The sequence below is a fragment of the Capsella rubella genome, unplaced genomic scaffold (assembly GCF_000375325.1).
Source record: "Capsella rubella cultivar Monte Gargano unplaced genomic scaffold, Caprub1_0 scaffold_1, whole genome shotgun sequence".
Taxonomy (NCBI): domain Eukaryota; kingdom Viridiplantae; phylum Streptophyta; class Magnoliopsida; order Brassicales; family Brassicaceae; genus Capsella; species Capsella rubella.
The window spans coordinates 13,784,629-13,802,423 of NW_006238923.1; the positions used below are offsets into that span (position 1 = coordinate 13,784,629).

The 17,795-nt window shown below is 40.4% G+C and overlaps 1 protein-coding gene and 1 non-coding gene across 2 annotated transcripts; one reads left to right on the forward strand and one right to left on the reverse strand.

The window, feature by feature from the left end:
- Positions 1–4,838: 4,838 nt before the first annotated feature.
- On the reverse strand, positions 4,839–6,803 carry LOC111832390. The gene is made up of 4 exons (XM_023788697.1): positions 6,090–6,803; positions 5,633–5,999; positions 5,258–5,553; positions 4,839–5,144 (listed from the first exon to the last, which is right to left on the reverse strand). The coding sequence occupies exons 1-4, from the start codon at positions 6,801–6,803 to the stop codon at positions 4,839–4,841; spliced, it is 1,683 nt and encodes a 560-aa protein (XP_023644465.1).
- Positions 6,535–6,642, forward strand: LOC111828797. Its single transcript, XR_002832557.1, has one exon. It is a non-coding gene; the product is annotated as a small nucleolar RNA R71 (small nucleolar RNA).
- Positions 6,804–17,795: the final 10,992 nt, after the last annotated feature.

Consider the following 17,795-nt stretch of genomic DNA (forward strand, 5'->3'; position numbering starts at 1 on the left):
GCAAACTTTTTCTCATTTCCAATTGTTTCCCAAAGAGCCAACAATTCATCTGTATCAATCCTTTGCCCAGTCCCTGTTCCATTAGGGAAACCAAACAAACCCTCCAACTCTCTGATGGTCAGGACATACTCGTGATCATGGATAGTGAAGGTGATGTATCCCAATCCTCCATCTGACTTTATGTCCGGATCATCCTCATAAAGATGTATGGCAAGCGTACAGAGGAACTGAATTGTCTCCTTGCATTTCGCGGACTAGTCATGAGGGAGCGGAGATGACAATGCTCGAACATATACTCGACATCACTCGAGATAGCCAGCTCATCCATCGTCTGCTGGCAAGGGTACCTCGTGCCCTAAAACTCATGCTGTTGAAACAGCTTGTAATACTCCCTCGAGGCTAACCACTTCTCTGTCTTCATCTTCTGCACTGACTTGCGAGCTGTGATAGGTGGATGCTCTTCGAGCTCATAATCACAGTCATCATCCTGCAGCTCCATTGGTTTCTTACCCAAAGACTTACTTGCTCTGCTTCTCACCTGAGAAGGACCAACACTAGACGCTCTCTGATATGCAGCTTTCTTCTTCTACATATGAACCTTCGACATAGACTGAGGAGATGCACGCTCTATAGGTTTACAACCATACTTCTCACGCATCTCATGCAACAAATCTCTTGACATATTGATACTGAAACGGTTGTAACTCAAAGCTAAATGTTAGCTTGTTAGTGTGCTAAAAATCAAGAAAAGTGAGCAAATACGAAAGAGGAATGCAAAGGTAAGTAACACTTATCGAGTTTGTCACGGTCACACTATGCAGTCGAGTGAACCTTGGTGAATTCGGTCGAGTGGATGAACTCGATCGAGTGAGAGGTGGTGAAACTCAAGCACGTCGAGTGAGCTGATACGTGTGAAGCTTGGTTAGCTCAAGTGAGGCTGCCGAGTGAATCGCGTGGGAGTGGAGTGAAGTATGTCGGGTGAGCTTAGCCGAGTGGGAGAAGGAGCGTGTCGATTGAGTGAAAGTAGAACTGATTCCTTCAAGTGGCTTCTACGGGCGAGAGAGATGGCGGCGTACCGAGTGGGAGCTCGAGTGATGAAGGTCGAGTGAGAGAGAGCAACAGAGTTGAGAATGGTTGAGTGAGCTTCGGTCGGCGAGGATGGATCGACTGAGCTTTGGTCTGCTGCTCTTGTAGCCGGTGATGTACTCCGGTCGAGTGAGCAACACGCGCCAAGTAAAAGAGGTGACGACGGTCGAGTGGTTTCCGTCGAGTGACTGCTATGGGAATCCGGTGAAGACAAGTCAAGTGATGGAGAGAAATTAGTCGGTGGGTTGAGTGAAGACCGGCGAGCACGAGAGAAGAGTTCGTTGGTGGTGAGATGGTCGAGTAAGGAGGTGGTGTGAGACGAGTTGGTCGAGTAGCTCTTCCGGACGAGTGCATCTCGCGTGGAGAATGAGTGAATTTGAGCTTGTTTCACCGGTCGAGTAAGCTGACGGTACCGAGTAGATCGAGTGAGATAGCAAATCGAGTGGTGGGGGAGTGAGTGGAGATGATTCAATGAGGAAATCAAATTGGGATGAGAGAATGATGAGAAAATAGAAAGTGATGAAAGAGTGTTGTGGTGAGGTCGATCGAGTGGTGGAGGGATGATGGGTGAGTGAAGATAGATAAAGTGTGGTTTGGGTGTGTCGAGTGAGATGTTTTCTTTTTTTAACTCACTTGACAAGATCACACTGAAATAATTATCTCCCACTCCATGTTTTTCACTTTGTCATACTCGATTCTCCATCCGCACGTTACTCTGTTTTGCATTACTCCATCTATCTGAAATCCTGACCAACAGTAAACCAAAAACAAAAATCAAAATTACAAAAAAAAATCCTAACCAATATGTACAGGGATACCTGTGGGACTTCCTCCCAAGTGAGCTTGTTTAAAGTCACTAAGCTTGACTGTTTATGCTTTTTAGGCTTTGGGAGGCTCATAGAGAGGCATGGAGGACCCCTCTAGTGTCTCTTGATCAGCTTGGTAACGCTTGACGCGTTGACCGTTCATAGTGAATTCGCTGCCATCCTTGTTCAGGAGAGTGATCGTACCGTATGGCAAAACATCCTTGATTTCAAATGGTCCAGACCATCTAGACTTGAGCTTTCCAGGAAGCAGCTTAAGTCTGGAATTGAACAGCAAGACGTGATCTCCAGCCTTAAGCTCCTTAACAACAATTCTCTTGTCATGGAAAGCTTTGGTTCTCTCCTTGTAGATTTTGGAACTTTCAAAAGCATCAAGTTTGATTTCCTCAAGTTCATGGATGTCAAGAACTCTCTTTGCCTGGGCTGCATCAATATCCAAGTTCAGAAGCTTGATAGCCCAAAGCGCCTTATACTCAATCTCCACAGGGAGATGACATGCTTTACAATACACCAACTGAAAAGGCGTCCTTCCTATTGGTGTCTTGAAAGCTGTTCTATACGCCCATAGAGTATCATCCAACTTGGTAGACCAATCTTTTTTCGAATCCCCAACAACTCTTGACAAGATTCCTTTTATCTGCTTGTTACCTCAACTTGTCTACAGGTCTGGGGATGGTAGGCTGTAGACACCTTATGCTTTACACCATATTTCTTTAACATGCTTTCAAAAACCTTGTTGATGAAATGTGTACCACCATCGCTGATCACTGCTCTCGCTACTCCATATCTGGGAAAGATGATGCTTTTGAACAGTTTCAGAACAACCTTGTGATCATTAGTGGGACTTGCAATGGCTTCAACCCATTTTGAAACATAATCAACTGCGACCAGAATGTAGACGTTGCCATTTGATGGAGGGTTGAACGGTCCCATGAAATCAATTCCCCAAACATCAAAAATTTCTACTTCCAAAATTGGGTTCTGAGGCATCTCATTCCTTCTGTTGATGTTACCCATCCTCTGGCAGGCGTCACACTTAGTGATAAAACTGTTTGTATCCTTGAACAACGTTAGCTACCACAGCCCTGCTTGCAGAACCTTCTGAACTGTCTTGGATGTAGCGAAGTGTCCTCCATATGCGGATCCATGATAGTGCTCGAGCACTCCCTGCACTTCCCCTTCTGCTATGCATCTCCTAAACAGCCCATCTGAACCCCTCTTGTACAAGTAAGGTTCATCCCAGAAGTAGTGGTGATATCTCTGAAAAAATTCTTTTTCCTATAAGGATCCATGTCTGCAGAATCTCTCCACAGACCTTGTAGTTCACCACATACCAAGGCATACTATCTGAATTGACTGCTAGACATTGAAGCTCCTTCATAGCCATTCCAGTTAGATGCATCTTCTTGCATATCTCGACGACCATAAGATGTTTTTCAGACATAGAGTCATCGATAGGGATTAGATCTTCTTTTCTCATTCTGGACAGGTGATCAGCAACGCCGTTCTCTATCCCCTTCTTGTCAACAATCTCCATATCAAACTCCTGCAGTAGAAGTATCCATCTCAGCAGTCTCGGTTTGGTATCCTTCTTGGAGTATATATGCCTAAGCGCAGCATGGTCTGTGTAGACTACCACTTTTGATCCCACCAAGTAACTTCTGAATTTCTCAAATGCAAAGACTACAGCCAAGAGCTCTTTCTCTGTTGTTGCATACCTCCCTTGTGTCTCCTCAAGGGTTCTGCTCGCATAGTAGATGACATGCAGTTTCTTCTCCATTCGCTGCCCCAACACAGCCCCTATTGCATAATCCGAGGCATCACACATTATCTCAAAAGGATGATCCCAGTCTGGAGCTTGGACTATTGGTGCTGAGACTAACGCTTCCTTGATCTTGTTGAAAGCTTTCAGACAGCTTTCATCAACTACAAACTCGACCTCCTCGCACAGCAGTCTTCTAAGGGGTCATGCAATTTTCGAGAAGTTCTTGATGAATCTTCTGTAAAACCCAGCATGCCCAAGGAAACTCCTTATATCCTTGACTGACTTGGGAGGCTGCAACTGTACCATGACCTCAATCTTTGCCTTATCAACCTCAATCCCCTTCTCTGATACCTTGTGTCCCAACACTATCCCTTCGTTCACCATGAAGTGGCACTTCTCCCAGTTGAGCACTAGGCTTGTCTCTTCACATCTTGCCAATACCCTACAGAGATTCAACAAACATGAGGAGAAGGAGGAGCCATACACGGAAAAATCATCCATGAATACCTCCCCCATCTCATCTATCAAATCCGAGAATATAGAGGTCATACACCTCTGAAATGTTGCAGGTGCATTACACAAACCAAAAGGCATGCGTCTGTAGGCAAATGTGCCATAGGGACAAGTGAAAGTAGTATTTTCCTGATCATTTGGGTGGATAGGGATTTGAAAAAATCAGCTATACCCATCAAGGAAACAGTAGTAGGGATGATTGGCTAATCGTTCTAACATTTGATCAATGAAAGGAAGAGAAAAATGATCTTTCCTAGATGCAGCATTCAGTTTTCTGTAATCAATGCACATCCTATGGCAAGTGATAGTCCTAGTGGGGATCAATTCATTTTTTCATTCTTTACCACTGTAATTCCCCCTTTCTTAGGTACACAATGTACTGGGGATACTCAAGTACTATCAAAGATAGGATAGATAACCCCAGACTCAGCCAATTCCTCAAAACGTTCTGAATCATCAGTTGCCTTGTAGGTATCCAGTAACGTTTCGTAGATCTTTGTCTCAGCATGAAGAAATCCATCTGATCCATTCTTTGTCAAGGCCGTCTTGAGATGATCGTCTTCAGCAAATTCTTCTAAAAGTTCATCAGCTAGCTGATCTATCTCCTCTATCCAGAACACCTTGCCATTGATTGTTGGTTTCTTCATGGACTATTTGATGTCAAAAGTCATCTTGAAGTCTTCTCCCAAGCATAGATCAGTTTTGCCTTTCTTAACATCAATGATGGCTCCTGCAGTGGCTAGGAATGGCCTCCCGAGAATCAAGGGATCCTTAGGCCTTTCATCCATTTCCAAGACAACGAAATCTGTAGGAACTTCAACAACACCAATCCTTATTGGTAAGTCTTCCAAGAGTCCATGCGAGAGCCTCACTGATCTGTCAGCTAGAATGAGAGATATGTTGCATGCTTTGTATCTTGTGATTCCTAAACGCTTAGCCACAAACAACGACATCAGCTGAAAGATAGGGGGCCTAGTGAGCAGGGTAGAGTGAAGGATCCATGATCCTTAAGCTTCAAGGGAGTGATCTTCTTCTGGATAATGGCAATGCATTCATGACTCAATATCACCATTCCCTGGACTTCTTTTGTTCTCTCCATAACCAAATCTTTGAGGAATTTCTGATAAGGCATTTTCACCAGTGCGAATGCATCCAGCAATGGCATTTTCAACTCAATCTCTCTCACTTTATTTTCAAATAGAGCCTTATACTTCTCAGCTTGCTGCTTTTTGAATCGTCCTGGAAATGGTAGAGGTGGTTTGTATGGTGGGGGAACGTATCTCGCAGGCTTATCCTTGGATGTTGCAGGTGTTTCAGCATGTTTCTCAGCAGGTTGAGGAGCTTCTTCAGGTACCACTTCTGATTCTTCCAAAGGAACAACCGGATCTTCATTCTGACATACATCCTACCCTTCCAAGTCTTCACTGTCCTCAGTGACTACAACGAGGTCCTTGTCTGGGAGGCAAGTTTTTATCGCTCCTCAGCGTGATGGCATGAGAAAACTCCTTAGGATTTTGAACAGCTTTTCCTGGGAGTTGGCCAGGCTTTGGGGCAGAAGTAGAAGCAATTTTGCCCTCCATATACTTGATCTTGGAATTCAGAGTCTCAATCTTCATGTTTAGATCATTGTATGAGCAGTCCAATCTCTGAGTCAGCTCAGCAAACTTCTTAGCATTGTTCATGGAGCCACTTGCTTGTCCCTGTAAGAGTTGCTGAAACATGTTTTTCATGTCATGGTCTGGTGCCTGAGGAGGCGGAGCGTGATGAGGTTGGAATCCTGGTGGTGGTCCTGCTGGAGGTTGGTAACCTTGCTGAAATTGTTGTTTAAGCACATAACCTTGGTTTTAGGGCACAAATGGTTTGTTCTGCCCCTGCTGCTGCTGTTGTGGAGGTGGATAAACCTGATCCTGGGGGTTTGCAAGATTGGTGCTCCAATAGGACAGATTGGGATTCTGCTTATAAGGATTGTATCCCTTATTGTATCCACCTTGGTTCTGGACATAACTTATCTGCTCAGATTGTTCTCCCTCCCCATTCAGAATCTGGAAAGGGTCGTCTTCAGAGACGAAATGGATGTTCCTCTGCTGGCTCATCAATAGCTTGTCCAACTTATCATTCACAGCTTTCATCTCCTTCTTGTACTTCTCATCAAGAACTGTGCTTGCCCTTATGGTTCTATCATAATTTTCATTGTAGTTGCCATCAGATTGGGATAGGTTCTCAACAAGCTCCCAACCTTCGTTGACGTCCTTGTTCAGAAAGTTGCCATTGCTGGCAGTGTCAAGCAACATACGGATCTTTGGGAGAACACCCCGGTAAAGAGTACTGAGGAGAGACTCCTTGGTGAAGCCATGGTGGGGGCACTGAGATTGATAACTTTTGAAGCGTTCCCAGGCTTCACAAAGCCTTTCTCTATTCTTTTGAGTGAACCCAGAGATCTCATTGCGCAGGCGTGCAGTTCTAGAGTTGGAGAAAAACTTGGCAAGAAACGACTGCTTGAATTGATTCCAGGAAGTGATAGATCCTAGAGGAAGAGTTTTTTTCCCATTGATGAGTTTTGTCACCAAGAGAGAATGGAAAGAGACGTAGCTTGAAACCGTCCTAACTGACCCCATTGATCGTGGTGAGACTGCAGAGACGATCAAACTCATCAAGGTGATCCAGGGGGTCTTCCCTAGGCAGACCATGAAATTTATTCTGCTGGACCATGGAGATCAGACAACTCTTGATCTCAAAGTTATTGTTCGGCACGGCTGGAGGCACTATATCCTGACGATGGCTATGGTTGCGTGGAGCATCACCAGCTCCAATTCGTGTAGGTGCCCGTGGTGGGGGTGGTGGTTGAATGTTTTCCATCTCCACTTGATCTTAGCAAGTCTGAAATCTCAAATGTAACAAACAAACACCCAAATGGCAGCGACGCCAAATTGATACTAGGATTTTTCTATCAATTACCCTAGAGTACTATCATGTCATTGCAGTACAATAGATATCAATCCAGTCAGGTGTGATGCTAGCAATCAAGATATATCATAAATGATTAAGTCAAGCAAGCATCAATGCTTTTTGGTTTTCAGTGATCCTAAGCAAACATGTTAAACATGCGATAAATGTAAGGCTGTAAAACATAAACTACCATGCATGAGCTAAAACATAACAATTATTGATACTGGCAAGAAAACAAAGCAGAACAAGTAAATAACAAGAGAATTAAACAGAAAGCACAAATGGATAGAAGATCCCGAGGATGAGGTTATTGATGTAGGTGGAGTATGCTAATCTACTTCGAGTGTTTATCAAACTGCAAACATTCTAATCCCTAGACAATGAACTTCTAATACTAGTCAATCCAATCTCTTGGTAGAAACTATCAAGTTTACAACACTTCCTAATCTCAATTCTCATTGATGAAACATGTAGTAAACATGCATAAAGAAACAGCTCATTAATGTCAATAAACATCTTAGACAACCAATCTCTTGGGCTAAGCATAAATCTCTGGCACTAGTTGGTTCAGACATTTCATCATATACCTTTCGGGTATGAAATGTCTATGACCCAGTTCCAATTGATCAGAGAAGAACTAGCTAATAAAACTCTAGTCCAGAAGGGAAACAAAACGAATCTAACATAAACTTTCTAGCAAACTAACATCCTCCACCTAATCTATCCCATCCTCAAGAACCCTAACACTACTCAGACGCAGAAATCATGTTAAACATCATGAAACATGAATCGTTCAAAACATGCATAATAATAAGGATGATAGGAAGAGTAACAACAATGATTTAAGAACTAGTTGCAAAATCTCAATAACTCTAAAGAAATATGAATTACAATTTTCTGGATTGTTTGGTGGCTAACAACAAAAACCTAATAAAAACTCGATCCCTTGGGCAAACCAAATGAGACCTATTTATAACAATGTTTGGGAAAACCTTAAAACATTAAACGACAACCTAAAAGCGGTTTAAAAGTTGTAATGGCCCTGTCGGTCGAGTGAGCGTGTCGAGTAACACTTAATTTCTTCTCTGCATCATTTCATACTCGACCATGTATCTCGAGTGAACGTGTCGAGTGATCTGTGAAATCATCAGCTACTTCTTTGCTTTGCTCGATCATGTCACTCGAGTGTGTGCATCGAGTGACAGGTGGTTCTGCTTCGCGTCCCTTCTGCTGCTCACTCGATCGTATGTGTCTGCTGCTCACTCGATTGTCGATGTATTTGCAATGTATCTTTGCTGCCTACTCGATCATCCTATTCGATCATGTCCATCGAGTGAATTATGTTCCTGCAACGCATCCTTGCTTCTCACTCGATCGTATGCATGTCGAGTAACGCTTGTTCCTCTGCTTCGCTCTGCATGTCTCCTAAGTACCTGAAACACTCTAAATATGCACAATGTATGCAAGATATGCATGATATGCATAAAACCTACCTAAGTATGTAAAACATGCAGAGAGGGATCAATATGATGTGAATCAACAAGTGAATGATGCTGAAAAGATGATGAATGCATGCTCAAAAAGTGATAAAATACAGACTTATCAAGGAGGTTGGTTGGTCAACCCATATGTGGTGTACATAGATGCGTCGAGAATGGGTCTCAGGTGTGTGTTAATGCAGCATAGTAAGGTGTTTACATAGGCTTTGAGGAAGCATAAGTGCAACTATCTTACTCATGACTTAGAGAAGGCGAGAGATCTTCAGAGACTGAAGTTGGTAATAAATTATTTTCTCGATATGGAGGCTTTGGTTAGTAAGATTATCACGTTAAGTTTGTGTGTTATTAACCATTGGTTTTGGAGGCCGCTAATGAGGGACATCTTCTTACTAGAGTGCGATTGGCTCATGTGAAGGATAAATGTTTGGTTAATGCTTTTAAGGATACTAGTTCGGAGTATTAAGTCTTTGCTAACAGGACAATCTTTTTTATGGGATTGAGGCGGGAGATCCTAAGCAAGGCGCACACTAGTATGTTTTATGTTCATCTAGGAGCGACTAAGATGTACTGGGATCTCAAGCGGTATTAAAACTAGGTCGAAATGAAGAAGGATGTCGCTAACTAGGTCGCAAAGTGCAAGTGCCAGTTAGTGAAGGAAGAGCATCAAATACCGAGCATGTTGTTGTAGAGTTTGCCTATTCACGAGAGGAAGTGGAATATGATCACGATTGATTTCGTGGTGAGATTGTCAGTTCCTCGTTTAAAGATGCTATTTCGGTTATTGTAGAACGGTTGACTAAGTATGCTCATATACTCGCCATTAAAATGACCGATAGAGTAGTAGTTTTCTCTAAGAAGTATGTGCATGATATGGTGAGGCTTCATAGAGTTCCAACCAGTATTATGTAAAACCCGGATTCAAAATTCACTTCTTCGTACTAGAAGGTTTCCAGAAGGAGTTGGGCACGAGTGTCCATTTGAGTTCAGCGTATCATCCTCAAACGGATGGACAATCCCGAGAAAACTATTCTAACACTCGAGGATTTTTTTAGGATACGTGTACTGAATTGGAATGGTCAATTGGTGGACCATTTGAATTTGGTAGAATTTTTCTTACAAAAATAATGGGAGTAGCTACAGTTATGTCGTGGAGCAAACTCTTTGCAGTGGAAGACAGTGGACGTGATATTTGGCTTGGCGTTAGTTTCTTGGTTGACGACCAAGAGAAGAAAGCCGTCGCGTGTTATGGAAAATGTATATACCAGGATAATAACCAACCAAGCTCTTATAAACTATTTAATTATAACACTAGGAGGGTAATAAATCCAATTAAATGGATTTTCGAGTAAAGACAGAGCTTACATGTCAGCTATTATTTGTTAGTTATGTTAAAAGTTTTAGAATTTTGGAATCACTAATAATCCACAAAAAATCAAGTTTTGGAGAGAAAATATAAAGAAAAAACTTGATGAATTCTTTGGCCATTTAATCGGACTTTTTGAATGATAAATTCTTTTTATTCCACATGTAAAATAAAATTTATGTGTCATCGTTCAAAGATTAAATTTTTGGATATCGTTTAAGTTTTGCCGAATTAATATTATGAGGAGGGGAAAAAAGTCTCACCCTTCCTCCAACTTGATCTTGAACTTTTAACAACTTCAATATAAACCAAATAAGAAGAGTTATGTAAAAACTTCAACAAGATATCCATATAACTTTTGACAAAAAAAAAACAAAAGATATCTATATATACACGAAAACACTAGGGAATAAGATTAAGAAAGAGAAACTTCACAAGAAAATCTTAGTCTTTGAATATTCAGTGGGTTACCATGTCGGAGCTTCCACGCGATTTGCTAGAAGAAATTATATGTTGTGTTCCAGCCACACCTCTTAAACGTCTTTGATCTTCTTGCAAACAATGGAACCGTTTGTTGAACGACAAGAAGTTTCTAAGGAAGCTCTTTGATAAAGTCGCTAAACATTATACGGTTCTCTCGCTAACACATGAGGCTAGGATTTATTTGCTGAACGTGAGGTTCCATAATGGATTTCCTAATTCTCTAGGGGTTATATGGGATAAACTTAGCTTAACTGATCAATCTACGCCACATATTCAAAATCTATAAGACGAGTAATGGCAGGCAACTTATGAGGCTTTGTATGGGTGGCCATGCAAGACACAGTTATGCTGGACCCAAGTGGGGGGGGGGGGGTGAGGAGCATATTTGGTGCGAGTTTTGCTCAGGAAACTACATAAAAGATCCAGATTTTGAAGCTGAACATCAGAAAGGCTCAAATTGGAAGAAAAGTTATGCTTGTAACATGCAAAAAGAGCTTGAGTTTGAGGTTGGAGTTAGAGAGTACCTCAAGATGGCTACAGTGTGAGTCCTTAGAGGGCCCTTACCGAGACTTTGTTGAGTACGAGTATATGGGTCCTTTCAGGATTGTAGAGCCGGAAGCCCAGTGGCGTATCGGTTGGAGTTACCCGAGTTTATGCACATGCATTTGACAAGATTTTCCATGTGTCAACGCTGAAGAAATGTTTGCATAAGGATGATTAGGTGTTGGATAAGATTCCTGCAAATCTGCACCCCAACTTGACTTTTGAGGTGAGACCAGTAAGGGTTCTCGAGAGGAGGATCAAGGAACTTTAGGGTAAGAAGATTATTTTGATGAGAGTTCGGTGCAACTGTTGATATATCATGTTTTTACGATTTTTACCATGATAGAAATGGTTTTTATAGAGTCTTTCTACGCTTTTTAGGATCTTCATGAGTCGTTTCAGGTTTAGGAGCATACGATCTGAGCGATCAGACTTGGAGACGATATATGAAACAGTGTCGATCGACACCACCTATCAGTGTTGATCGACACTTGGCAACATGATGAGAGAACTCGAGTTTTTCAAGTTAAAAATTTACAAAAGATGCCCAAGGTTTTCCCAAATTGGAACATTTGTCCCTCATTTGTTTCAAACATATTTAAGTACTTTTTAGGTTTTTTAAAACAATTATGCTTTTTCCTATTGGAAACTATTGAGAAATTGTGCTTGAGAGCGTTTGGGGAGAAAGATAAGAACCCCATATATAGAGAAGTTTTCGAAGACCCTTGTTTTTCTATTTTTATCTCAATACATATTATTCAGTTCATGATGCTTGTCTCTTCGATTATGTCTAAGTAGTTCTCTTGTTAGGTTTAGGGATTCTCATTAGGGATTTCATAACTTGTTAAGTAGATTTGTAAGATCAAGATTCATAATCTTATTGTTCTTCACCATAAGTTGTTCTTAATGCTAGTTCTAGCTTGATTGATATGATAATGGGAAGGTTCAAGACATGTCGTTATTGTTCATAACGTATCTGCTCAACCGAGAGAAATCTATCCATGAAGCGACTTGGAAAAGATGCTCAGCTAATCTACAAAACTCATCAAAGAAGAATTGAGTAAAACAGAGTTCTGACGAAGGATTTATTGAATTTACAAATCAGGTGTTCCAGTTTACCCGATCTAGATATGCGTCTATTCAACGAAGAATTCCGAACGGGACAAAATGAATTAAGCTACAAACCAAGTTTTTCTACAATGTTGGTCTATGAAGGAAGATCAATTTTCTTCCATAGCAAAATAGCATTTAATTATTTTGATCTCCCTAGATGCTATGCATGTTGAGCTATTATTATGGACGTTTTTGATGTATTTTCCCGCTATATAATGAGGTTATCTCATGAATAATAAGAATAAGCCTTTTTATATTTTTGGAACCTTTGAGAGTGTTTACCATTTTTCGTCGATGGTGTGCAATATCCATTGGTTTGGTTAATGGTGTGTAATATCCATTGATCAATACATGATCCGTCTTAACAAGAAAATAGGCAAACTGAGACTACAACATTAGTCGCTTGATAGTCACTATTTGAGAAAGTACGACTATATACCGACTATTTATAGCAGTCGCAATGTAGTCGCCAGATAGTAAGAAAAACGAGTCGGCTCAGTGTAGTTGTAATATATTCGCATTTTTTACTTACTAGTTTGCGAATCGGTGACGACAAATAGGCGAATACTTTGCGATTGTCTTTTAGAGACACTAATTTGTCGCTAAATTTAGTGACTATTTAGCGACTATTGTGTGATTTTCACTTACGACTATTTGGCGACTAATAAATACAGTATTTAGACAAATATTGTTGTATTTGGAATCGTATGGTCTCTTTGTAATCGTATGGTTCCTATTATGTTATGTACATAAACCTAACATTCATAAACTACACAATCCAAAAACATTCATATAATATCAGATAACGAGAGATTGAAGAAATTGGTCGTCATGTCGTCTATTGTGAGCTCCCGAGGTGGTGAAGCGGCATTTGAAATAGCTTATGCCTGAAGCTCAGCCAACTTATCTTGCACTTTCTTATCATAAGTTTGACCAACTTTCTCCGCCTTTCGATTTACATACGAACCATCTGGATTTCTATGAGTCTTGATGAAAAATTCACCAAGACTCGCAGGTCTACCCATTTTCTCTTCCTGAAATGTAAGCAAATAAAAAAACGTTAATAGATATATTACAGTTATGACAAAATATGAAGTTACCAAGGTGTATGATAACAGTTAAACTGAAGCAAGTAAACTAACCATTTCATATTGGATTTATTGAATCGACCTAATCCTTGAGAAGTGGACGTGAGGACCAAGACCCTTACGGTCAAACATACGTGCAGAGGAGTAAGTGAGAGTCCTTCAAAAAATCTTTTTTCCTTCTTTTTAATGGATGACCATGAGGAAGAAATCTTCGGTGACAGCCAAACCAACACGTTTTCCTACCATTAGGTAGATAAAAATACTTTGTACTTTCCATGCAAACTGGACAAGACAATTTACCATGGGTGGTCCATCCTGATAACATGCTATACGCAGGAAAGTCGCTTATCGTCGACAACAACGCCCCCTTTAGAGTAAAATTTTGACTCAACGATACATCATAAGCATCGAATCCAGTTGACCACAACTCTTTTAACTCCTCCAGAATTTTAAGAAATAATTAGTCTCTGTTTATGTACATACCTGGGGGTAAGTTATATGAAGTCAAGATCACAGGCCAAAAAGAATGATTTCGCGACATACCAAATGGATTGAACCCATCGGTACATAATCCAAGATAAACATTACGGGGTTCTTCGGCAAACTAAGGATTTAGCTCTTGGAAATATCTCCACTCTGCAGCATCTGAAGGATGATTCATTTCTTCCTCCTTTGATTGGTGCTTGGCATGCCATCTCATTGTCGCTGTAGTCTTATGACTCTGATACATCCTTTTCAATCTGTCAGTAATAGGTAAATACCACATACGACTGTATAGTACTTTGGTTCTCCGTATGTCGTCCTTCGGCTTCCCTCTTAATGCACCACAAAAGAGACATTTATCTTCCTTCTCGTCTTCTTTCCAAAATAATATACAATTGTTAAGACGAACGTCTATTGTATGATATGGTAAACCTAAATTGCGCATCAATTTTTGGTCTGATAATGTAAACCAGTAGATCGGTTTCCTTCAGGTAAATAATCTGTCAACATATGACAAACCGAATCCACACATTTTTCACTCATATTATACTCCGCCTTATTTTGCATGACTCGAGCAGCTAATGATAACTGGGAGTGACATTCACGACAAGCATCATATAATGGATTTTTGGCACCTTCGAACAAGTATTAGAATTTCTTGGAATGGTTACGCACATGTTCTTTTTCAACATTCTGATAACTATCATCCGGATGAGAGTTATCATTGAAATTTATGTTATCACGAAATACATCATTTACCATATTCACGTATGGATCTTCTACTACATTACCCACTTCTTCATAACTCCCACTATATCCTATCATTATAATTACTCGTTCCTAAATCCATATTGATCTCTTTTTCATGCTTACACTAAACATAATAATCTGGCATAAATCCTCTACTCAAAATATGACTCATAACTTTTATACCCGAGATAAATTTTTCGTTCCTGCAAGAATTACAGGGGCAATAACACTTACCACCATTATTTTCAACGATACCCTAACTATTTGCATATGTCATGAATTGCTCTACCCCAGCGTCAAACTCTGCTGGGAATTTTCCCGTTACTTCATCAAACCTCTTATACATCCACTCCTGGAAATTACTGCCATTACCACCATAATTGTAATTTCCCACCATTCCCAATAAAAGATATATATCCTCCCAAACGTTTTTATGTCTTTCAAACGTTTTTTTCTTAGTGATTGTTGTTTCGATGAGTGTGGAGAAGGAATGGCTGAGTGGAGTTTATATAGGCTTTTGAAGCGACTAATAAGCGACTACATTACGACAACATGACATAGTCGCCTGAGTTAGATACACCTACCACGAACGGAAAAACGTGTTTAACCGTATGAAAAACGAATGCCTAACAACTGATTTACAACGGCCAAATCAGTCGGCATATAGTTGTTACTTATACGACCCGCCGATTGAGTCGTAAAATAGTCGCTTTTTAGCGACTATGGGCTGACTAATAAACATAGTCACCAAATAGTCATAGAAACAACGAATATAATATTTAATCTCAAAATGGTCGCGAATTACTGACTATTCGACAATTAACTACCGACATGCAGAAGATAGTCGCCCATTAGTCCCTATGTGTCACTATTTGCCGACTATGTAACAACTACGAACAATTTTGTCGGTAATTAGAAATGTATATATTTACTATGTAATTGTTGAGTCTCTGTGGATTGGAATCCTTAAGTACTACAATGAACTCTTAATTAAGATAGTAGCTGCGCCCCATATTTGAGCCGATCAAATTTTGACGTTGCTGCCTGGGACTCAATTTTTGATTTACCATTAGATTAAGGTTAAAATTTAGTATAAGCTTTTTATTTCTTTTGTTAATAATACTTTTTTTTTCTCTTTTGTGATTCAGTTGTTTAGCTAACACCAGATGGAAGAAAACACCGAGCTAGTTGATCTCAGTAATACGGAACTAGCGGTTTTAGAAAGAGATAATCGAAAGCAAAGAAACAGGCAGCAATAGCACAACACCAGGCAGCACAGGTAATACTGATTCTAGATGTTGAAAGTGTGCTTAGAGATAGAAAAGGACATGTTAGAACAAACATGGGCAGAAGCTGAACGCTGACGGGACTGTGAGTCTCGAATGAGTCGCTAAGGAGGTGTCGATCGATATCAACCCATAGATAAGAATGCTCAGTTGGTTGTAAACGCTGAAGGAGATGATGACGAAACACTTAGGGAATACATCACGCCTGCAGATTTGTACACTAATCACTCTGCCATTCGTCCTCTTGATTTCCAGAGAAATAACATTGAGCTCAAGCCTGGATTCTACACTTTGGTAGGACAACATCTGTTCCATGGGCTTCCACAAGAGCATCCCATGGACCACACTGAGAGATTTAAAGATTTCATATATAGTATAAAGGCTGATGGTGTGTCTCCAAAGTTTCTTTTATTCAAGCTTTCAAGTACTCTTTAGCTAGAGAAGCGTTGTCTTGGCTTAAGCACTTGAAGCCTGCATCCCTTACAAACGGGGAATATGTAAAAGTTGCATTCCTGAACAACTTTTATGATGATACAATTTTAGAATAGCGGCAGAACAAGATTTTTACTTTCTCTCCGAGATCTTCAGAAGCATTTAAGAACTTAACGTCCAGCAATAGCACTAAAAATGCTGATTATGAGAGAAGAAAGCTAGCTGAAAATATGGACGAAGTGAAACTCTCAAAAGTTAAGGCGAAGCTTGATGATGTACATAACCTTCTTATTGATAAGAAGTCTGTTCAGTCTGCTGCTGAGGTTGAAGCTTTTGAACCAGATGAGGATGAAGAAGAAGACATGAACTATGTCAATCAAGCCAGATATCAAGGTTAGAAGTTTGGTAACACATAGTGGACAATAAACTAAAGCGGGTATGGTTAGAGAAGCACTTACACAGGCAATCAAAATGTCTTGGCCTTCCAAGGAAAAGATGTCCGCGTCTCATTGTTTCTACATCAAAAATAACATGCTCTTGATACTTTCCAACACTGTATGGTACAGTAAATTGTTCAGCAATCTTTAGCTCAACATCATTGTTCAACCACCTAAGGTTGTATCTGCCTCGTATGCTTTATGTTTTGAAGAACTAACGTGTCTACCATATAATTGCACGCAACATTAATACAAGAACCTCCATCAATAACCAAATTACATACCTTGTTCTTGATTATGCACCGACTGTGAAAGATATTTTCTCTTTGAACTTTCTCCTAGGGGTTGACATACATGCTCAGTATACATCGGATCACAAGGAGTTCTCCTACATCATGATACTCTACATCTTCCTCTGTTTCAGTCAGGTTCATCTTGCTCATCTTGAGACTCGTAATATCTACTAGGAGTGAGCATAATCACTCGTTGGTTTAGACACTCTCTCGCCATGTGTCCCCTACCTTAACATATAAAAAAACTAATGTCATAGGATCGAGATTGACTAGAGCTAGGAAACTTACCTTGTTCAAGCTTGGTGATCTTAATTAGGAGCTTCACTAGACTTATTCTTGAATCGAGAATCGTTGTCTATAGCCTTGCTTTTGTCATGCCTTGGTTATTACTAGCATTCTAAGGTGTACTACTTCTGTTACGATTTCTTAAAGATATCTTACACTTGATCTTTATTCACTTGTACAGCCTTGTGAAGTAGCTCATGTAGGCTGCTATTGTTGGACGTCTCCACTTTTCAGGCTAAACGCTCTTGCAACCCGTCAATGAATTGAGCCATCAACGATTTGATGGACTCTTCTAACTCAAAGGAGTTCATGAGCTTCTCAAACTCCTCAAAATACTCATCCACGGTCATTGTTCCCTGAAACCTTTTCTCAAACATTTTTGTAAGTCTCGATGATAGTGATAAGGAACATACCTCAACCTCAAGAAGTACTTCATGTCTTCCCAACTGTTAATGTAAGAAAATCTATGTATCCTCCTCTCTGCCACTGTCTTATCCCACCAAGATAATGCATTGTCGATGAGTTGAGCCGACGCTAAGGCCACCTTCGAGGATTCTCCATATCCGTAACATTGGAATATGTTTTCAATCCTTCTCTCCTAGTCCA

Excerpts from the sequence above, each read along its gene's own strand:
- LOC111832390 (XM_023788697.1), bottom strand. The coding sequence starts at position 6,803 with ATGGGGTCAGTTAGGACGGTTTCAAGCTACGTCTCTTTCCATTCTCTC. Across the intron at positions 6,000-6,089 it reads TTGCAAACCCCCAGGATCAG|CAAGGTTACCAACCTCCAGC; the intron begins GTTTATCCACCT and ends CAACAATTTCAG. Across the intron at positions 5,554-5,632 it reads GCCTCCCAGACAAGGACCTC|AATCAGAAGTGGTACCTGAA; the intron begins GTTGTAGTCACT and ends TTCCTTTGGAAG.